Raw genomic sequence first — 23,425 nt, 5'->3', positions numbered from 1 at the left:
AACGGTCCGATCACTCCGGACGCATCGTCTCAGAGTGGCGGGGGCGTGCGCGTAACTGCGTGGCGACGAGGAGGAGGCGGTGTTGTCGTCATCGTCGTTAGGAGGCTGTGGTCTATCCACTGCTGGATGAAGGGCTCGTTTCGCGCAGTGCCTGTCACCCAGCCCGGGCAGGGGCTTCAGAATACCGCTTGAATGCAACTGCTGATGAAGACGCTGTGCAAATGTCGCGGGCGTGTGCGTCACTGGGTAACAAGAAGGCGAGTCTTGTCATAATCGTTATGAGGCATGGTCTATCGACTGCTGGATGAAGGGCGCTACCAACATCATGTTGGCCAGCAGCGTTATATTTCACCACGCTGGTCATTGCGGATTGCTGAATGGAGTCGCCCGGATATCACTCGCCGTGGTCAGGACTCGAACTCTGGTGCCAGGTTCTTGCGATGACACAATCCCTCTCTCCTCCTGTACGTAGGATCCGGCCTCGTCGCTCCGTCTCCACGGTTCTCGTTCTCGTGGCGTGCCACTCGCTTCTCGTCCTGCCCACGTCTGCGTGTATTTTCTTTGTTTCACAGTTAATATGCCGTCTCAAATTGCAATATATTTCCAGATCCGTGTGTTCCGCTCTCTGTTCTCTCAGCATGAATACAAGCGTCCATCACCCATTTCTTAAAAAAAAAAAAAAATTTGCGTTTAGTTTGTTGTCCTTGAACCTCCGCACCTCCGATGAGCACGGTTGGCCACGTAACGATGCGAAAGAAGTTCAACATACGCGCATCGCACTTTTTTTTCTTATTGTTCCATTACGTGTGTCAGTGTCCATTGGGTGGCACTCGGCAAAAGCAATCTCAGAAAATAGCGAAAGCCCCAAATTGCTTGAGATGCCCTCGTTTTGTGAAAAACGACCAGGGAAGAACCAATTATCAACTCGAATTCAAATCGTAATCAGCATCAAAACGCGAATTAATCTCTCTCGTCCTCATCTTGTTTTGTATCTCTCTCGTCTCATCGAACTCCATATTTGTCTCTTGTCCACATCTCTCTGGTTTCACTGCGTCTGTCTCATCTCTACCTCGCTGTGATTTTATAAATTGAATGTGGCGGGGGGGGTCACACAGACATCATTTCTGCCTTGAGCCCCCAATGGTCCAGCACCGCCACTGTGCACCTGCCCGTTTGTGGGCGAGTGGTGGCATAGCGGTTAGCGCACTGCGTCCCAGCCACGACCGATAGCAGTGACACCGTGGTCGACTCAGCCTTAAATGAGTACTTGGTGCGTTGTTTTAGACATCAGCACTGGCCACCCCCCACCACCAACCCCCGCGTGTGCCGTCCTGACCTTCATCGGCGATGCCACTCGCTAACAGCACTTGCCCCCAACATTCTGTCAAGGGCGCTACACGGGGCATCTTTGTCTTTGTGTGAGCGGGCGCGTGTTTGCTTGCGGCCAGCGTGTCATTACAGCCGATGTTGTCATTAGAGCGGAGCGGCTCCCAATCGGGACGTGGCCGTGAGTTCATATCTGCCTGTCCGACATCAGGCTTAGTCCGGTCTCTGTCTTTGCCTGCGGTCGATAATGTTATCGCCACACGGTGGGAAAGGCATTTTGAGGTCATCCCGTAGACGGATATCAGCTGCGATTCGTCGCCTCCGTTTCAACTTGCGTCCAACGGTTAGCACCTTCACCGCAGGTGATGCGAAGCCATCCCCCTGGCTTCCTCGGCGGGGCTCGAATAGCGTAAAAAAACGTACACTCGCTGTTCCATGCACCCAGATAAGGTTTGATATGAAAACGTTAGATGTGGGGCGATTATTGTACTGGTTTGTAAGCGATTGCTATTGATCAATTAGTCAATAACACGTCCCAACCCTGATCATACACCATCCCAAGCCGGAGACACAGTGAGAGTTTACCCTTTGAATAAAGAGAGACCATTAACAATTCTTAATTTATTCTTGGTTCTTTCGGTAAAGTCACGTAGAAGGGAAATAATAGAATAATACAATATATTTTGTTTTATATTTGTATTATTTTATTATTTCCCTTCTACGTGACTTTACCGAAAGAACCAATAATATGAATCCTTGCAGTCACGAAAGCTTTGAATCAAAATTTAAAATTCCTTATTTGTTTTAGTTATTGCTGTATCATTGTTCTTCTATCCATATTCTCTAGAGATTGTGCGGGGCTCCAGAGAGTAAGACGTACCCCACGTTTACACGCGGTGTCCATAAAGCTATACAAATCTGATATCACACGCGATGTCCATAAAGCTATACAAATCTGATATCACACGCGGTGTCCATAAAGCTATACAAATCTGATATCACACGCGGTGTCCATAAAGCTATACAAATCTGATATCACACGCGGTGTCCATAAAGCTATACAAATCTGATATCACACGCGGTGTCCATAAAGCTATACAAATCTGATATCACACGCGGTGTCCATAAAGCTATACAAATCTGATATCACACGCGGTGTCCATAAAGCTATACAAATCTGATATCACACGCGGTGTCCATAAAGCTATACAAATCTGATATCACACGCGGTGTCCATAAAGCTATACAAATCTGACATCACACACGCACACTACACACCTACCAGATGGTATAAGACGCACCCCTTAAATTCGTTTTTAAATGCACGGCGGCGGGGGGTTGGGGGGATAGATGCGTCTTATAATCGAGAAAATACGGTCATTTATAAGTTAGGGGGTGCAGCAGCGGTGAAGTGGTTCACACAGTGTAGCATGAACCCAGAGCGCATTATTCCAACGATTCGCAAATGTGGCCGGTTACAATTTTGATGCTAAACAGCCGATTATTTATGATAACTACACTTGCAATTGCGTTTCCCATCGTATGTTCTTGTCTGTTGACAGAGTGTAATAGTCAACCTCTGTCCGTTGAATGTTTCTGTAACTTAATTTTTGTAATTGTGCAATTATCAGTTTAAAAAAAGAACCTGACAGAGCCAACTTCGGTTACAGGGATTTTTATTTCATTTTACATTGATGTTTTTGTGCAATTCTTGCGAATTCTCACGTAACGCCGTTTTGGTTATAGTTTTTGTGTATTTTCTCCATCGCCGCACTTTTTTGTGTTTTTGCTGTTATCATTTTGGTGACTCCGGTTAAATGCAAACTTCGACTCTGTCATTGTCTCTCGAGCATCTCGCCTCGTTCAACAAAATAAACCTTGAAACTTGAACCCAGTTATCGGAGTTCTATTCCTGTCCACGGCTGACATCGGCAGCCAGCGATATCTGAACCGGCCCTTCACCAGCCCGAACTGACCGGCATGGTGAAGTATGGCCAAACAACCCCTAAAACCAACACGGCGTGGGGCGGTTTTCATACAGCAATGTATTGACAGGGGTCTTGTTTTGATTTAAAGCTTTCGTGACTGGTAAAGTCACGTAGAAGGGACATAATAAAATAACAAAAATATTATTATTAATACAAATATTAGTATTTCCCTTCTACGTGACTTTACCGAAAGAACGAAGAATATGGGTCTTTTTCGATTTAAAGCTTTCGTGACTGCAGGGATTCATATTCTTGGTTCTCTCGGTAAAGTCACGTAGAAGGGAAATAACAAAATAATAAAAACGTTGTTATTAATACAAATATTAGTATTTCCCTTCTACGTGACTTTACCGAAAGAACCAAGAATAGGGGTCTTGTTGTTATGAATGCGACTGCATTTATTCTCTCCGAAACGCGACTCACAATCTCGTCTCTACACCAAGGAAGCCCGCACCGTGGCCACTGCCAGACGAAGTTTCTCCGCAGCAGCCCACGCCGTCTGGAACGCGGCCACCACCACCACCACCACCACAATCATCCTCCTCGTCCCCACTGCTGCTGCACTTTCACGGCAGCTGCAGGGGTTCAATTAACGCCGACGGTTTAAGAAGAGAACGATTAAAAGGCCCCACATCTCCGCGCGGACTTTGACCACCTCCGTGCCCCAGAGTCACGGTGAATTATGTCCGTGGAATATTGCACGTGATATACATTCATTCCGTTTTAGTGGCTGGAGTGGTTTTTATGTATTTATTTCAATCGCTGTGAAGTCCTGTGTGAATGGCGCCTTATAAAATAAAAGTTTGAGTTTGTAGTAGTATTATTATGATGATGATGATGGACACCGACGGTGGACATATTTATGTTGTAGTCAATGAGGTCGTCACAGATGATGCCTCTGATGTCATCATTGTGATTATCATCGAACACATCCATCTATCAGAAATGAGTGGGGATAGGTAGATCCATAATCGGGATTATACGTACGAAATGCAAAACAAAACCCACGTTAATCTTCCACCTGGCAGATGACTAATTTGGAATTAAACACCGTACTCACTTAAGAATTGGGATCACAGAGCCGGTTTTTATTATTATTATTATTAAGACGCTGCTGCACTAAATTGTTGCGTAAGCTTGAGGTTTAAGCACAGCATTAAGGTATTATTCAGGCTCGATTCCATTTATCATATTTCATACACTTTCCCCTATCCCTCCCCAATCACCTCAATCATCACATTTTGACTCGTCCAAACCAATCGAAATTCCATCACTTTCTCGGGGACAAAAGAGATGAGCAGGATTACACTGAGCATGACAACTCGGTGACTCTGAAGGTATGTATGTTGAACTTCTTTCGCACCGTACGTAACCAACCGTGCTAATCGGAGGTGCGGGGGAAGGACAACAAACTAAACACAAAAATCAGTTCTAAAAAAGTAAACTTTCAATCGAGATTATTTAAAAGTACATAGCTCCAGTGGCTTCCCAATATCGCAAAGAAGAGCGTTCCAGACGGCCGCAAGAGCGCATCTGAGAGCGCCCTTAGGCACTGACCGCTTCAATATCTGCACATGGTCAAAGAGTGAAGGTAAAGGCACAGCCTTGCAATTGCTTGACCATCCACTGCTGGCGGAAGCACGCCCACTCGAGGGAGCTTTAGAAAGCCCATCTCGAGGATATACCTTGGCCTACTTTTCGACGCCGATCAGACGTCTTTGAAGAGATGAAAGGGAGCCACCCACACTTTACCCCGTCGCAAGCGGCCTGTGGATTTGACGAGCTACGGTGTACCCATTTCAACCGCTCGGCGGAGAGAGGCAGGCAGGAAGGGATCACGGTTTGAAGCCTACGCAGCAGCGTCACTCAAAATCTGCTTCGGACATCGAGGTCTCAAACTGTCACAGCCTCACGTCGGATCGCCGCTGTCGCGTGGAACTCTACCCCTTTGCACATCCGCAACATCAAATGCGCTTCTGATTTTTAAGAAACATCGAAAGGCCTCTCTCTATCAGTGTCTGGCTCAGGGCTTGCGAGCAGCCCTGAGCTTGGCTCCGCGCCTCTGAGTTGTCGACTTGTCTGCAAAAATCTGGCGCGTTATGAATGTGAACATTATTTAAAAATATATATATATTGCACCATTATTGCAACTTTCAAGCCGGTGGATTGAACCAGTCCAGTGTGCCAACCATTAACCACCATGGCAGCGTACCATCAATGGTATTGTGTATGACCCCATCATTCATTCATTCCATGCTTGTTTATGTACTTTTTCAGTTTGGTTTTCCATTTTTTTTATTGACCGTGTTTGTAAGCCGTGTCATAGCGGGTAGGATGCATTGATTGAACACAACAACAAGGATCAGAGAACATACACAAGTAAAATTTTGATTTAAAGCTTTCGTGACTGCAGGGATTCATATTCTTGGTTCTTTCGGTAAAGTTACGTAGAAGGGAAATAATAAAATAATAAAAATATTAAACACGACGTTTCGACTGCAACACAAGCAATCATCATCAGGTGTGAATTCCACAGCAACACAATTTCATGCCTGATGATGATTGCTTGTGTTGCAGTCGAAACGTCGTGAGAATTTTATTGTTTATTATTTTTATTATTTTATTATTTCCATTCTACGAGACTTTTACCGAAAGAACCAAGAAGACTACAGCTTGGGGAGGCCTTAGTCCAGCAGTGGATTGATCATGGCCGATGATGATGATGATGATGCATTGGATGTGCCTTGGCAGATGAATTCAAATATTGATGACATTTGTTCCCATGTGGATCGCTAATTTTTCTTTGTTGGGTCATTTAAATCGTGTTTTATTGTCCGTGACGTATAAGTGCCCCACGGGAGAATGCTTGGTAGTGTGAGAGTTAAATCAAAATTTTCGGGAAAACAATCTAATTGACAAAACTGAGAAAATAAAATATGCAATCCAGAGTAAAAATTGCGGAAATATATTTGCATAAATACATATTTGCAATGTACACACAATACCATTTATTTTGATTGCGCGGTTCGTTAAATCACCACAATATTTGTTGAATTAGGAACTCATACAATCCCAACTCCTATAACCCCCGAGTCCTCGCGCTCTCCTTCAGTTCAATCAAACCCCACGTCCTTTATTTAACCGGTCCAGTCAATGTCATGATCTCTTTCGAGATAGGGACCCACGGTGTCATCGTAGTTACACAGGTAACGTCATTTTGGTTTACTGTTTCAGGGTATGCCGTTGGTTCACGAGTGCCTAGACTTCAAGACCCTCAATAGATTCTAGATTTGAAGCTTTCGTGACTGCAAGGATTCATATTCTTAGGTTTTTTCGGTAAAATCACGTAGGTAAAAAATTCAAATTAATAAAAGTAAAATAAAATTATATTTTTTATTTTACTTGTATTAATTTTTTAATTAATACAAGTAAAATAAATATTAAATAAAGACATTTTTTTCTTAAATTTTTTTACATTAAAATTTACATTTTTGTGACTTTATCGAAAAAACCTAAGAATGTGAACCCTCAATAGAGTCGCTAGCGCCTCCCCTGTCTCCCAAGGTCCCTCCCTCCCCACGCAGCTCTCTGCTTCCGGTCAACTGTTGCGCAAAGGTAGGTCGCTCCTTCTCATATGCTGGCCCCACGGTCTGGACCCACCCACCTCCAGCCTCCCAGACATCCGTGCTGTTGATTCCCTGCTCCTGTTCGAGTCCAGGCTCTAAGTCTCAGCCATTCCTCTTCTGCCATGCCTGTGACCGACTGCTTCTTCTGTATAAAAAAAAAACAAAGTAACATATCCAGGCCTATTTTCGCCATAATAGGCGTCATCCTCGTGTGTCCGGCGTCTTGAGATGCGGTTGCCTTTGCTATTATCATCATCATCAGCCACGACCTATCCACTGCTGGATGATGCCACCCCGTGCCGTCGCCATCTCTCACAGCAACCTGCAGTGGACCAGTCCACCGAGCCACACAGAGGGGAGGCGGGCTAGTCGCTTCAATGTCTCCCCTGTGTACATCCCCACAAAGGCATTCCGTTACGTTGCTCGGGCTGGTGCTCTGGCTGAACAAATGGCTGTGTTTTTTTGTACGAAAAACTAATTTCTTCAGATTGAAAACTAATTTCTTCAGATTGAAAACGAATTTTTTCGGATTGAAAACTCGTTTCTTCGGATTGAAAACTCGTTTCTTCAGATTGAAAACGTATTACTTCCGATTGAAAACTAATTTCTTCAGATTGAAAACTCATTTCTTCAGATTGCAAACTAATTTCTTCAGAATGAAAACTAATTTCTTCAGATTGAAAACTAATTTCTTCAGAATGAAAACTAGTTTCTTCAGATTGAAAACGTATTACTTCCGATTGAAAACTCATTTTTTTCAGATTGACAACTAATTTCTTCAGATTGAAAACGAATTTCTTCAGATTGAAAAAAATATTTTTCGGGAAAACTAATTCCTTGAGAATTTCTTGCTGTTGTTGTGTTGAGCATTTGTTTAGAACGTCCTTTTGTGTTTGGTTTCTTGTCCTTCCCTCGCACATCCGATTAGCACGGTCAGCTATGTACCGTGCGAAAGAAGTTCACATCCATATCATTGTTAGCATCTCATTTTAAAATGACTCAAACTTGTTTATCTAAACTTTTCAAATTTCACCGGTGCACCATTTGCCACCACCGCTGCTGCTGAGCAGCGTTTGATTTGATGAAAAATAAAAATAGCGTTTACCCTGTCTAGCTATAAAAGAGGTGTACAAATGTTCAAACACAAACTACTGCATGTACCCTTTGCAAGGCATCATGTCTGCATGGACCATAAATAAGTGTGACAAAACATGCAAACAGACGTGTCACCAAGAATCCTGGCAATAAGGCCTCCCAAATATATAGCGTCTCATTTGTTGATGCCTTCTCGATTTTCACCCTTCCTTTCCCGACTTGTCCCCCCCCCCCTCACCCCCTCCATACGCCACAACTCTTTCTTCCCCTCGTCCATATCTCTTTCTTATTATCGCCTTTCCTTTATAATCATTCTCCGCTGTTTCGCTTTTCAAAGCTGCGAGGGGGGGGGGGACTGCCTACCCTGGCTATGACTCCTAGAGGTTGCATAACCTGATGCTTTTTGCTGGTTCTCATTTGTTGTCGTTGAAATGCGAGAGAGAAAAAAAGCCAATTTGAAAGATATGCAGGGCACTGCGATGAATTTGTATTCTTAGAGGGAGACCAGTATCGTGATTCATGATTTAAAATTCGTAACAAGCCTGCACCCGGTGATAATGAGTAAGCACACATTGGAATGGAACTGCACAGTTGGTAATTTTGTCACGTGATCGTCCGCTTAAATGTGACGTGTGCTGACAGTGTGCGCTAATTTCCAGGAGGTGCTGTGCTGTGTGAACGCGCAGATGTTGCATATCTCGGGAATGAGGACACTTGGGTGCCCACGGTGGCGAGGAGACGTTCACTACCTCGCCTGGTATGCAGGAGGTCGTGGGTTCGATCCCAACCTGACGCCTGCTGCTGTATATTTGGAGTTTGCGTCTCTGTCTCATCATCATCATCATCATCACGGTGGCTAGGATATGTTAACTACCTCGCTTGGTCTACAGGAGGTCGTGGGTTCGATCCCAACCCTCACGCCTGCTGCTATATATTCGGAGTTTGCGTCTCTCTCTCTCTCTCTCTCCCCGTGGTGGCGTGGATCTTTCTCCGGGTCCTCCGGTTTTTACCTCCACATTTTGAAACATGCATTTAGAGTATTTGGCTGGTGTACATTTCCATATTGATAAGCCACTTCGTTGTGCTATCATTTGTGGCCAGGTCGCTTCTGGAAAAGAGCTACATAGCTTTGATTAGTAATAGATTGTACAAACTGTCTTGCGTGGGAAGAAAATGACACCCACTGAGCGTGGAAAGTGGATTCGGGGGAAAATGCTGACATGTTGAGCACATCCATAATACAGTGAGGGAAAAAAGTATTTGATCCCCTGCTGATTTTGGATGTTTGCCCACTGACAAAGAAATGATAAGTCTATAATTTTAATGGTAGGTTTATTTGAACAGTGAGAGACAGAATAACAACCAAAAAATCCAGAAAAACGAATATAATTTTTTTTATAAATTGATTTGCATTATAATGAGGGAAATAAGTATTTGACTCCCTCTCAATCAGAAAGATTTCTGGCTCCCAGGTGTCTTTTATACAGGTAACGAGCTGAGATTAGGAGCACACTCTTAAAGGGAGTGCTCCTAATATCAGCTTGTTACCTGTATAAAAGACACCTGTTCACAGAAGCAATCAATCAATCAGATTCCAAACTCTCCACCATGGCCAAGACCAAAGAGCTCTCCAAGGATGTCAGGGACAAGATTGTAGACCTTCACAAGGCTGGAATAGGCTACAAGACCATCACCAAGCAGCTTGGTGATAAGGTGACAACAGTTGGTGCGATTATTCGCAAATGGACGAAACACAAAAGAACTGTCAATCTCCCTCGGCCTGGGGCTCCATGCAAGATCTCACCTCGTGGAGTTGCAATGATCATGAGAACGGTGAGGAATCAGCCCAGAACTACACGGGAGGATCTTGTCAATGATCTCAAGGCAGCTGGGACTATAGTCACCAAGAAAACAGTTGGTAACACACTACGCCGTGAAGGACTGAAATCCTGCAGCGCCCGCAAGGTCCCCCTGCTCAAGAAAGCACATATACATGCCCGTCTGAAGTTTGCCAATGAACATTTGAATGATTCAGAGGACAACTGGGTGAAAGTGTTGCGGTCAGATGAGACCAAAATGGAGCTCTTTGGCATAAACTCAACTCGTCGTGTTTGGAGGAGGAGGAATGCTGCCTATGACCCCAAGAATACCATCCCCACCGTCAAACATGCAGGTGGAAACATTATGCTTTGGGGGTGTTTTTCTGCTAAGGGGACAAGACAACTTCACCGCATCAAAGGGACGATGGACGGGGCCATGTACCGTCAAATCTTGGGTGAGAACCTCCTTCCCTCCGCCAGGCCATTAAAAATGGGTCGTGGATGGGTATTCCAGCATGACAATGATCCAAAACACGCAGCCAAGGCAACAAAGGAGTGGCTCAAGAAGAAGCACATTAAGGTCCTGGAGTGGCCTAGCCAGTCTCCAGACATTAATCCCATAGAAAATATGTGGAGGGAGCTGAAGGTTCGAGTTGCCAAACGTCAGCCTCGAAACCTTAATGACTTAGAGAAGATCTGCAAAGAGGAGTGGGACAAAATTCCTCCTGAGATGTGTGCAAACCTGGTGGCCAACTACAAGAAACGTCTGACCTCTGTGATTGCCAACAAGGGTTTTGCCACCGAGTACTAAGTCATGTTTTGCAGAGGGGTCAAATACTTATTTCCCTCATTAAAATGCAAATCAATTTGTAACATTTTTGACATGCGTTTTTGTTGTTGTTGTTGTTATTCTGTCTTTTCACTGTTCAAATAAACCTACCATTAAAATTATAGACTGATCATTTCTTTGTCAGTGGACAAACGTACAAAATCAGCAGGGGATCAAATACTTTTTTCCCTCACTGTAGAGGCTTTTTTTGTGGTTAGATTGCGTAAATATATAAGTGTGTCGTTAAAACCCGCCACCACCCGACACAGCCAACTAGTAAGGGTTGTCAGCTGAACAAAACGTGCCAATCCGTCACTAGTTCAGCACTAGTGTGTAGTGTATTGTGTAGTGTATTGTGTAGTGTATAGTGTAGTGTACTAGTACAGCACACCGGAGTGTTGGAGAGCCAAGCCACAACATTTATAATCCGAGTACGACGTTTCGCCAATAATTACAACTAGCTTCATCAGGCGGCAGCCAGATATGTTGAGCAAAATTTAGCAACACACATTTTAGTTTTTGTACAGACAGCTGGGTCAAGTCTCTCCCTATGCCGCGTCGTGGGTCACGGAGGTGAACTTCACTGCACTGGCCAAGTGCGGGATGGTCTAGTGGGGGGGGGAGGGGGGGGGCAGAGCCCAGGACCAGTTCAGACTTCACTCGCCACTGACGGGTTCGTCCGTATCCAGGTATCCAAGTCCGTGCGCAGGGGCTTGGAAGCGCAGTGCGCCGACTGCTGTGCCACCGCTCCACCCGAGTGTGTTCTTGAAGGTGCAAACAGCACGTACACCTCATTGTTTACAATCGTGGTGTCTCCAGCCTCAAACAAGCGAGTTTGTTCACGGCAATGAGCACTGCTTGGGTTGACCCCACCGCTTGCAGTATGACCTTTGCAACCTCACAACTGTCACTCATGCACTCTAAACCACGGGGTCATCCGACCAGACACCTCCAAAACAATCTCGGCACAGGGAAGGCTTCCTTCTGGCAAATGAGGCCCCGCCGTAATGTCAGTCACGACTCGGCTCAGGCTTGGCTCCGCCACCGAAACTGTTGTTTGAAAGTTGAAGCGAAGAACGAAACGGGAGGAGGAGTTCTCCACAAATCTGGCTGTCGCCTCGCGATGCTGATTGTAATTACTGGCGAAACGTCAGTGAAGGCAAATTTAAAGAAGTGAGTCTTCGGGGCAGATTTAAATAGCCCTTAAACAACTCCCATTGTTTGGGAGCTGCGCCGGTAGTACATCGTAGTACATGTTGTTTATGTCGTTAATTGTGAAAATTCGGTCACAGTTCCTATGATCACTGTTTCATTGCTTTTATGGCTTTATTGTGGTGATTTCGAAAAGTTTTTTGGTTTGGCCATGTTTGTTTGTTGTAGTACGGAGTTCGACTGATGGCCTTAATCTAAGTTGTCTTGTGGTTGTTGTTGTTTGACTTGTATCCCACTGGGATTTTTGCACACAGCGTTGATGTACGGTGGTTTTTGTGGAATATTTAGCTGTCTTTACTTGGATTTTCTGTTTGCACATAGTCACTTTAAGATGTTTTCTTGTTCATGTTTTTGTTTTTTTGTTTGTTGCGGTTGCACCCGATTCAAGAGCCGAATGGCTCACAGGGTTATACCAAATAAATGAACTTGAACTTGACTCATCACACCAGGAGCAGAGCCACGATCTCAGAGTACTTAAAATAAGGCGATCTGAAGATGTCAGGGACATCGTTGGAGTTTCAAACTTTAATTAGCTCCTGCAAATGTTGTGGGGCTAACCCACCGAGGACCTTGTAGGTCAGCATTAGGATCTTATTATTCACTGGACGCCAATGCAGAGACATGAGAACAGGTGTGGTGTGCTCGCGAAACTGTGCGCACGTAGCAGCTGCATTCTCAGTTTCGGTTTCATTTATTTGGTTTTACCCTGTGAGCCATTCGGCTCTTGATTCGGGTGCAACCGCAACAAACAATAACATTACAAGATACATTTAAAATTTACTGCACGCAAATTTAAACATCCCCTAGAAAAACAATTACATCTTCCAGAAGAAGCACCATTTGTTTATGCTGCGTACAAAAAAATGTGCAAAAATCCCAGTTTGATGTTATATCACAATAACAATCACAATACAATCTAGATTAAAATTATAAGTATAACTCCAAACATTCTGACCAAGCTGGAGTCTGCCCGGCACCTTACCCAGAATCCCGAAGCGTAATGCGTTGTTGCAGTGATACTGCAACAACGGGAGAAGACAAAATCAGCCGGGCAATATGTCTAAGGGGCAAGGACAAAGTTCGAACCACCCGAGATAAATGTTGCTGAAACTCTTTCGCACCGTACGTAGCCAACAGTGCTAATCGGAGGTTGCAAAATGCGCCTCAAAGGATCGGGACTGGTCAAACCGAACCACCAACATTTCGTGAGAAACGTAGCCCCGTGTGGAACGACTTCCCCAAGTGACCAAGTGTGACTGCGACGATGATGCGACAGTAACGAGGCGCGACTGTTTATAAGAAAGGCGTGAGAATGACGGTGACGTGGCCTCGAGGAAGCACGCGCGCGTGCGTCGCTCGTTGCAGAGGATCGCGGCTTGTCAGCGGCGGGCCGCCCTGGTTAATACGGAGTGTGCAGCAACCGAAAAGCCACACGCGGTCTGCCTCACGGCTGGCGTTAAAGATCACGTGAGGTCATTCGGAGAGGAGTGGGCCGTCGCCGTCGCCTACGTCATGGTAGAAATGTCGTCACGTGGGTTTCATTGCTCGCAATCGTACTCGGTTGGGATCAGGCATAGCGTGCGTCGCAACCCTGACTTCTGAAACTTGGCAGGTAGCTTCCTGAAAGCGAGTCACGAGACTCGGTGAGGCTCTCCTGGCTAAACAAGGGCAATGTCCGTGTCTTCAACAGCTGCACGTGATAGCGTACTGATCGTGAACACGGTCCAACCAGCAAGAGCTTTAGTAATTGCACAAATTGTAATGGAGAGACTGCGACTGGAATAATTACACCGAGAGAGAGAGAGGGAGGGAGGAGCGAAGATGAAACACGTGCTTCGGAGGACGCACGCGATTTTTGAGACGTCACGTTGACGATTGTGAAAGGTGTACGTGGACCTGGGCGGTAGTGTAGCGGTTAGCGCACCACGATACAAGCCGGGCGACCCACGTTCTATTGCCACTCACGGCCAACAGTGACTTATCTGAACCGGTCCTGGGCCCTCCCCTAGGTCGACTCAGCCTCAAATGAGTACCTGGTGCGGTGCGTAAAAAAAACATCGCCAATAGGCATAGAAAGGCGGCTGGGCGTGGTGCTGGCCACCATCCCCCTGGTGTGCCGTTTCGGCCGTCATAGGTGCCTCGCTAACAGCACTTGCCCCAATCGTCTGTTAAGGCTCTACGGGGGATCTTTGTCTTTTGTGGACCTGGGCGGGGGTGACGGCCACTGGTCGAGACTCATGAAGGAGTGGCAGCCAAAGGACGGAACGCACCGGGAAGGACGTCTCTCATCGTGGACGCACATTGATGAGTTCGGCAGGAGCATGGAATCGTGGGGGAGGGGGAGATGGCGGCGGCTTTGGAAGGCCTTCATCCAGCAGTGAAAAGATCATGGCTGCTGCTGCTGATTGATGATCTCGTATGAGCAATTCATTTTCAGAATGAACTACAGACGTTATAGTTGAAGGCTTCATTTGGGTTGCTAGGGACTTAAATTGCCTACATGATACTGACACAGTGATTAAATAATGGTAATAATGATGATGTATTTCATTGTGGCAGCTTATGATGACATTATTTGGTTGGTCTATACTTAGACGGGTGGAGGATATTAGGAACAAACGAATGTCCTACTTGTGTTGTGTTTTTTTTTTAAATCACGCAGCACATTTTGTCCTAAGTTAATATTTGTGCGAGTGCAATGGATTCGGCAATGTAACCGAATTAGCAGAAGCACGTGTTGCAAAAGTGTTGTCGAACCCGAGGAACCTGTGTTCACTTTCCAGCCACGGGCACGGCGGCAACACGTTGGCTCGGTGGCCTTGTGGGTCAGCCAGTGATGTCGAGATGGACCAATTACACTGGTAAATAAAAAAAATACCTCTTTTTCTGGCCTGGATTTTTGCAGCTGTTTTAGACTAGTTTCAGGGTGCTGATTCCAAATCTGATCTCAGATTTGCTCTATCACATCTCATTTTTATGCAATTGGCATACCCCATTTTCATTGATTTTACCCGAAATTAACTCTGTCCCTTATGATTGCAAGTTGTTGCGAGTCAGTGACTGCTTTAGTGTTAAAATATTGTGCTGTGTTTTTAGGATAGTGTGTTTATAATATCATTTTATGTAGATATCCACATTTATTTAATATTTTTCTTCTGCAGTTTTTATTGAAAATGCAATATTTGATATCTCAAAAACCTGATGTAATAGACAAAAACTGATGCCAGATTTGGAATCAGCACCCCAAAATAACCTTAAACCCGTTGGAATACCTTATGCCAGAAAAAGTGTGTTGACCAGTGTTAGCAGCCAAGCAAGCCACGTGAAACCATCTTACTCGGGCGCATTGCTGCGTCGCTTTTCGTTATCGAATCCAATAATTGTTTGCCGGCGCTGCTGCTGCTGCTGGACTAGCAGTTGTGCACAAGCACAGAAACGCGATAAAAACTCAACACTTTCGTCATTAACACCGTGGCATTCAAATGGAAAAAAAAAATATATAGAAATAGGTGACATTGCACTTTTGAGTTGTTTTATTTTTCATTATCAAATTCAGTTTTCCTAAAGCATTGCCTCCTCGCTTGTCTTGATAGCAGTCGACTTTCAGTAACTGGGTATAAACACACGTACTCCACACCCACGTGTTGAGCATTTATGCTCCTCTGACAGACATTGCAGTTAATATATCACGGCTGCTGCTGCTGTTGTTGTTGCTGATGACAACGATGATGATGATGAAGTCATTGAAAGGAACTTCACAAATGTTCTGACTGTGCGAAGCATCAATTCCTAGCTGAAGGTCAAGGTGAAAAGGCCATCACGGAAAATGATGTCGATTCCACCACAGCCTGCCACGGCTTCATTCCTTCTGCCAGGTCTAAATTGGCAGCGATTAGATGCAACGTTGATCGTACGACAATGCTCCTTACATGCATAATTTAATTAGCACCATGTTCTTAATATTTTAATGTTTCTATATTTAAAAAAAACGGCTTCCTTTCGACAATGCTCGGTCAATGCATTCAGTACGACGTCACTGGCTCTGTGACATCAAATCCCGGCAGGAAATCACTGGGCAGCTTTAGTGATTTTAAATCCCGGTGGGGATCGTGTTAAACACTTAACGGTGCACGCATGTCATTCGTGCACGTGCCTTTATTCTAATATACTCCATATGTGTCGCTCTGTGCATGTGTGAAACATGCCCGTGGAGTGTGTGTGTGTGTGGCTAATGGAAGCAGAGGGCATGGCGAAGAGGATCACCCCTTACGGAGACGGGGCAACGAGATTAGTTGGGGTGCGTGAGCGGGACGGATGTTGTCATCGCAGGACCGTGATGAATGTCGACGGCAAGGGAAGCAGGCATTCATCCAGCAGTGGATAGACCAAGGATAATGATGAGTGGAGATTTATTCAATCAAATACCACTGTGCTTTCGAATAAATATCTCATAGAGATGCTTTCCCACCTGATGACGGACGCTTGTGTTGCGCCCGAAACGTCGTGATTTCATTTATTTTCTACCTACGTGACTTTACCGAAAGAACCAAAGAGTATGGATTCCTGCAGTCACGAAAGCTTGAAATCAAGATTCAAGTCAATATTATCCCAAATCGATGAAAAACCTCAATTGAGAAGAGAGAAAAAATGTGTGTTCAGGATGAAACAATATTAAATTTCACACGCCAAAAATGTATATTTTGCACTCAATCAGGTTGATTTTCAAAGCTGAGACAATAGACTGAGCTGTGGCGCAGTGGTTCGAACACTGCACAATCAACCTGGCCACATGCGTTCAATTCCCGGCCAAGGCTAACATCCGTGGGGCGAGCGATTATCCGTCGTAGTTCCTGGACTCCCTGATCTCTTAACCAAGCCGCACTGGCCAAGCGTGGTGAAGCAGGATTTAAGCAACTCTCACGAACGACACGGCATGAGGTGGTTTGACCATACTTCACCACCACGAAAAATTGTGTGGGGAGAGGCCGTTATTCAGGAGTGGATTGGCATGGGGCTTTAAATTATATATAAATTGTGTTCATAATGTGGTTTCTCAGCCAAGACTTCTCCCCAGCATCTCTTACAAGTGCAACCTGCTTAATAATAAATGAATGCATTTATTTACAGGAATCGGGGCCATATTGAGAAAATGTTGAAAACAACATCATGTTTATAATGTGTGTCTACACTCGTGTCTGCTTTTGTTCGACCTTAACCGTGCCTCTAACACTTTCAGGCTATACCCGGGACAGTCTGTGAATTGGAATCTGTGTTCGGGTGGCAGAAATTCATTCGCACTGAGATCTGGTCCGGGATTTGTTGAACTAATATCACAGCATACTGGCACAACTTTATTCAGACCCTGGCTGACTGAGAAATATGTGCGGGTTCGCTCTGTGGAAAAGGTGGCAACCATATGCATGTATGCCAAATACGAATAGCTTGTGCCCTTTAGATGTAACCATATTTACACTGCGTGCATAACCGGTGGGTGGCTTGACCCACTCTCCGTCGGCTTTAGCGTCTCACGCCCCACGGGAGGGGAATTACTCGGTTCACTGACAACGGGGATTTATTTAAGTGATAAGCACGAGAACTAAGGCAACGTGCAACTTTAGGCTGACCCTGCCATTTAAGTTAAAAAACAAAAAAACACAATCAGCCTTCAGAATATTCAGATATTTGCTTGTCTTGAACCAACGCTGCTGACGTGATGGCCTCCCAGAATGCCGTGCAGCAGCTGGGATTCGTAAGAAATTATTTCCTTATTTATTCGGAGGGACGGATGATTTGTAAAGGAGACATATTCTCGGCTTGTTTATAATCTCCACAACGACGCGAACGATGATTCGGGATCGACGTTTGGCGGACACAAAGTCGTAACATGTCGCGTGTCAGATGTTTATTCTGCACTTATAAAAGCACAGAACGTATACGCGTTCCAAAGTTCAGCTTCTTGGGCTAGAACATCACCACAGTTTAAACTCACCCGGTTCACTGAGTCACGCCAATATTAATTAGCTACAAACTTAGCGCCCGTAACCCAAGACGAACCCAGCATGCGCCCAATCGCGTCAGTACTCAAAAGCTAAGCAGGTCTCAGCCTGGATAGTGCCTGGATGGGCAACCACCCCTCCATGAAACGTGCGTCTATTTGCTGCTGCTGGGCAACGTTGTCAGCAAAGGGCAGTGCAGCAAAATCCATTGTATTGCACTCATGCTCCAAGGTCTTCTATGCTCCCCGCCTTCAAGCCGCACTACTTTTACTGACCACGGGGGAAAAGATGACCACGTGACTCCCAACCCCGCCATGACCGATACCTCTTTGGGTAACGGTCTTTGTCCGGCCGTGTCATTGTCTGACCGTGTCTTTGTCTGACCGTGTCTTTGTCTGGCCGTGTCATTGTCTGACCGTGTTTTTGTCTGACCGTGTCATTGTCTGACCGTGTCTTTGTCTGGCCGTGTTTTTGTCTGACCGTGTCATTGTCTGACCGTGTCTTTGTCTGGCCGTGTCATTGTCTGACCGTGTCTTTGTCTGACCGTGTCTTTGTCTGGCCGTGTCATTGTCTGGCCGTGTCATTGTCTGGCCGTGTCATTGTCTGGCAGTGTCATTATCTGACCGTGTCTTTGTCCGGCCGTGTCTTTGTCTGACCGTGTCTTTGTCTGGCCGTGTCATTGTCTGGCAGTGTCATTATCTGACCGTGTCTTTGTCCGGCCGTGTCTTTGTCTGGCAGTGTCTTTATCTGGCCGTGTCATTGTCTGGCCGTGTCATTGTCTGGCCGTGTCTATGTCTGACCGTGTCTTTGTCTGACCGTGTCTTTGTCTGACCGTGTCTTTGTCTGGCCGTGTCATTGTCTGGCCGTGTCATTGTCTGGCCATGTCATTGTCTGGCCGTGTCATTGTCTGGCCGTGTCATTATCTGACCGTGTCTTTGTCTGACCGTGTCTTTGTCTGGCCGTGTCATTGTCTGGCCGTGTCATTATCTGACCGTGTCTTTGTTTGACCGTGTCTTTGTCTGGCCATGTCATTGTCTGGCCGTGTCATTGTCTGGCCGTGTCATTATCTGACCGTGTCTTTGTCTGACCGTGTCTTTGTCTGGCCGTGTCATTGTCTGGCCGTGTCATTGTCTGGCCGTGTCATTATCTGACCGTGTCTTTGTCTGACCGTGTCTTTGTCTGGCCGTGTCATTGTCTGGCCGTGTCATTATCTGACCGTGTCTTTGTCTGACCGTGTCTTTGTCTGGCCATGTCATTGTCTGGCCGTGTCATTGTCTGGCCGTGTCATTATCTGACCGTGTCTTTGTCTGACCGTGTCTTTGTCTGGCCGTGTCATTGTCTGGCCGTGTCATTATCTGACCGTGTCTTTGTTTGACCGTGTCTTTGTCTGGCCGTGTCATTATCTGACCGTGTCTTTGTCTGGCCGTGTCATTATCTGACCGTGTCTTTGTCTGGCCGTGTCATTGTCTGGCCGTGTTATTGTCTGACCGTGTCATTGTCTGAACGTGTCTTTGTCTCCTTTCCCCCTCGCCCGGTGCCCACCCCGGCATTCCCCGGGTGGTCTCACGCCTCCACGAGGCCTTCTCACGGCACGTGCTGGCCGGCAGCCAAACTCTAACGCCGTGGTTCCTTAACCTTTACTGCAGCCTTACGTGCACCCCCCCCATTGGTTCACAATCGTTAAACATTAATACTGTTAACACACACATGGGTTTGATGAAACAAAGTATTCGTGCCTACCTGCCCCTGCTTAATTAGTGTTTCGACCATTTACCTTCTAAACAAAAATATTATCTGGCTATGTCTCGCACTCCCTAAGTCAAGAACCACCGCTCGAACGACTGACTCCTGACACTGACGGAGGAAATCGAACGCAATGCTTACAAGAGCACACAGCAGGACGTTGTCAAGACGCACGCTTGGAATTACGCGCGGATCAGGGTGAGACCACACTGAAATCGGAGACATCACATTTGGCGATCGTGACGTCTAACTGGGCTTTTTGTCTCCTCAATATGTTTCTGGAAGATCCCCGCTACGCTTGCTTGGAACCTGAATTATTGTCGTAAGGCACTACCACTAGGACACAATGTACATGTATCCATAATAATCCTTTTAGATGTAAAGCTTTCGTGACAGCAGGGATCCATCTTCTTGGTTCTTTCGGTAAAGTCACGTAGAATGGAAATAAAAAAATAAAAATAAAAAAACATAATAAAAGAATTCTCACGACGTTTCGGCCACAACGCAAGCAGCCGTCCTCGGGTGGAGAACAGGTCTGTCGAGAAGACAGAGTCTGAAGTCTATTATGTTTTATTTTTATTATTTTATTATTTCCATTCTACGTGACTTTACCGAAAGAACCAAGAACATACTAATCCTATTGCTAGTATCGTCTCATATCTTCCTATTTAGGATTTATCCAAACTACGAGGCCAAAAATAGGACGAGATGGATGCGGCTTTTCAACTCTAACCATGCCTACTCTTAGTTCTTTCGGTAAAGTCACGTAGGTAAAAAATGAAATTAAAATTAATAAAATAAAATAAAAATCACGACGTTTCGGAGGCAACACAAGTCTCCGTCATCAGGTGGGATCGTCACAGCCAGCTGTGACGGTCCCACCTGGCTGTGACGGTCCCACCTGATGACGGAGACTTGTGTTGCCTCGGAAACGTCGTGATTTTTATTATTTTATTCTTATTAAATGTAATTACATTTTTTTACCTACGTGACTTTACCGAAAGAACTAAAGAGTATGAATCCTTGCAGTCACGAAAGCTTCAAATCTAGAATATAACCATGCCGTGCCGCTAGTACCGAACCGCCATGGCGCTGCAAACGAATCGCCGCAAGACACCGCCGCCACCGCGTGTGACATGGAGCGCAGCTCACCGATGGTGGTCACCACTGTGCCTACAAAGTAGAAGGCTCCCGAAAAATCCCAGCGGGGCTTCAGCTCGTCGGCACCGACCGCGGCTTGCAGGCTGGCCGCCTCGTAGTCCCGGAGCAACTCCTCCATGGCGACGGCGCTCACGCCGTGAGTCCTGGTGAAGTTGCTCAGCCTGCTGCACCAGCGTCGCCGGGCCTCCTCCTCGGCGGGTCGCTCCAGAGCCGAGAAGACCGCGGCTCCGAAGAGCATGTAGCACACGATGAGCAGCGCAAGGAGGGCGAAGCGTGCGTTGTCTTCACACACGGGGCTCCCACCAGCAGCACCAGCAGCGCAATCGCCTCCTCCTCCTCCACCTCCTCCTGCTCCTCCGCCGTGGGCGGGCATGTTACGTTGGACCCCGGCGAGCAGTCAACGTTCATGAGGACGAGGAGTCGGCAGGGTCGATCACTATCGCTATCTCGCGGGTGCTCACTCGCTCTCCCCCCGCGGGACACTTCTCCCAGCACGGCGGAAAGAGAGAGAGAGAGTGAGTGTGTGTGTTATTAAGGGGGAGGCGCGCGAATGATACTGTCGAGCGACAACAGAGACTGCCAGTGAGACAGACAGGCAGAGAGGCTGCGCCACCCCTCCGCCCTCTCCACCCCCCCCCGCCCTGGACACACACTGTTGTGGAAGTGCGCTGGGTGTAGTGCCGACAGACGATACAGCCCTTTCTCCTCCCCTCCCCACCCCACCGATGCAACAGGCGAGTACCGTAGGTCCCGTGCGCGTGTGCCGTCGCCGCCGCAGCCGCCGCTGTTGAAGCACGATGTCTACCCGTTGCCTTCAATCTCCACGGCCTCGGGTCTCCTTACAGGGAGCGCGCTGCGAGCCTCCATGATCCGAGGCGGCCTCGCTTGCTGCGCCCTCTGAGAGTGGCAGACCGCGAGCTGCGCGCATCGCACGCGGCAGGAGCCGAGGCGCTGTCCACTGGAGCTGTGGTGCTGAAAGTTGCTGCGCCCGTCCATCCAACACTCCCACCACTCCTCCTCCTCCACCCCCCACCACCACCGCCGCCACCGCCGCCGCCGCCGCCTCCGCTCCAGACCACCACAGCCTTAGGAACGCCATCACCCCCCATCACTGCCGCGACCCCCACCACTACCAGCAGCAGCAGCAGCTTATTTCGGCGGTGCCCACATATCTGGCCTCATACGCGCAGTTTTGCTCGCGTGATGCGGAGCTGTCGAATAGTCGTGCTGTACTTACTTACTTACGTAGCAGGGTTTGGAATTAGCCTTTACAAATGATGCTGGGGCTGGTCCTTCGCTATTCTCGAACCTTTACACAGACACCTAAGCACATACCCCTAACTTTAAAAAATGTACCTTTCCCCACCAATGCAAAGTCTAACCCTGATCTTTACACCGACCGAACAGAGCGCCGTCCCCATTCAGCGATGTTAACGCGCAGCGACGTTCGTGTTCGAATGCCTTTGTCCATTAAGCAGTTTGAAGCAACTGAACGCACCGTTTACTGCTCGAAAGAGGTTTGATTGGCCGCGAGGAGGTAACGCGGGTTCGTGAATGAGTGCAATCACACAACCGCATGTGCGCCGTCACGTTCGGCCGTCGAATGGGTTAACTCTTGGATGGCGAATGAATAGCCTCCGTGTGTGTGCGCGGCGCGCGATCACGCGAAGACAAAGGCCCCCCGTATAGCCTGTAACAGACTGTTGGGGCAAGTGTTGTTTGCGAACACCCATGAAGGCTAGAACGGCACACGAGGGGGTGGGTGGCCAGCAACCACGCCCAGCCGTCTTTGTCTCCCCAGTTTTAATAGCACCAATAATCTGTTTAAGGCTATAAGGCGTATATCTCTGTCTTTGTGCGCGTCCACACACATGCACGCGCAGAAGTGAAACGTAATTTTAAGATACATCTGCAGTTTAGGGGCTGACAAAACATCGCATGGCTTGGTGGCCATCCATGCCTCTCCCGCGTGTTATCCAGTTACGCTGAATAAAATCTAAAACCCCTAACAAACTGACGGACCATATCTCCATCGCTGCCATTTATTGAAGCCTATTATTGCCAATTTACGTCGTATTTGTGATAATCAAGGACGTGTTAAAATATACTTGGAGTCCTTGGAGGAGCATAAAGCAATTCAATCTCCACATCAAGCAATGGCTCTTCACAATTCACTCTAATTTCTTTGGCTTTGTGTGCACGTACCTAAAGGGTTCGTTGCATAGCTGATGAACCACCAAAGGCACTACTGATGTTCCCTAATCACATGCATTCACATTACCGCCTGTCCTGTACATCAGCTGTTATTTGGCCAATGAACGCATCCATAAATCCATACAAAGCTTAGCCATAATTGATATTTGTTTTCAGGGAAAAGAAACATCGGTTGACGATTTATACAATTAAAATTGCAATTTGAAACAACTCTTACCGAACGATTGCCAATGTTTTTCGGAAGACCACTGTATACCGCGGGTACATCAATTAAACGTCTGACATCATTGGTTGAGACTATGACAACCCACGCTCCTTGCAACAGGACAATTACGCTGACAATTTAATTTCATTTTGTATACATATTTCCAAAGCTGGATGGGTTTCAGAAAGCATTGTGTACTCCGAACAAGGG

At 46.6% G+C, this 23,425-nt stretch overlaps 1 protein-coding gene across 2 annotated transcripts in view; it reads right to left on the bottom strand.

The window, feature by feature from the left end:
* LOC144943155 (potassium channel subfamily K member 13-like) overlaps positions 1–21,815 on the bottom strand; it is a 34,147-nt gene extending 12,332 nt beyond the window's left edge. Inside the window, exons 1-2 of one of the 2 annotated variants that reach the window (XM_078870382.1) lie at positions 21,539–21,815; positions 20,788–21,278 (exon numbers count right to left, since the gene is read on the bottom strand). In XM_078870382.1, coding sequence (XP_078726508.1) covers positions 20,788–21,169 — 382 coding nt within the window. In that variant the 5' untranslated portion in view covers positions 21,170–21,278; positions 21,539–21,815. Of the gene's footprint in view, positions 1–20,787; positions 21,444–21,538 lie in introns of those variants that run through there. The other variant, XM_078870381.1, reaches the window with a different exon arrangement.
* Between the last annotated feature and the right edge of the window lie 1,610 nt (positions 21,816–23,425).

Source organism: Lampetra fluviatilis, chromosome 30 (genome assembly GCF_964198595.1).
Source record: "Lampetra fluviatilis chromosome 30, kcLamFluv1.1, whole genome shotgun sequence".
NCBI classification, from domain to species: Eukaryota; Metazoa; Chordata; class Hyperoartia; order Petromyzontiformes; family Petromyzontidae; genus Lampetra; species Lampetra fluviatilis.
The sequence above is the reverse complement of the archived record's forward strand: the minus strand, read 5'-3'. Positions and strand labels throughout refer to the sequence as shown.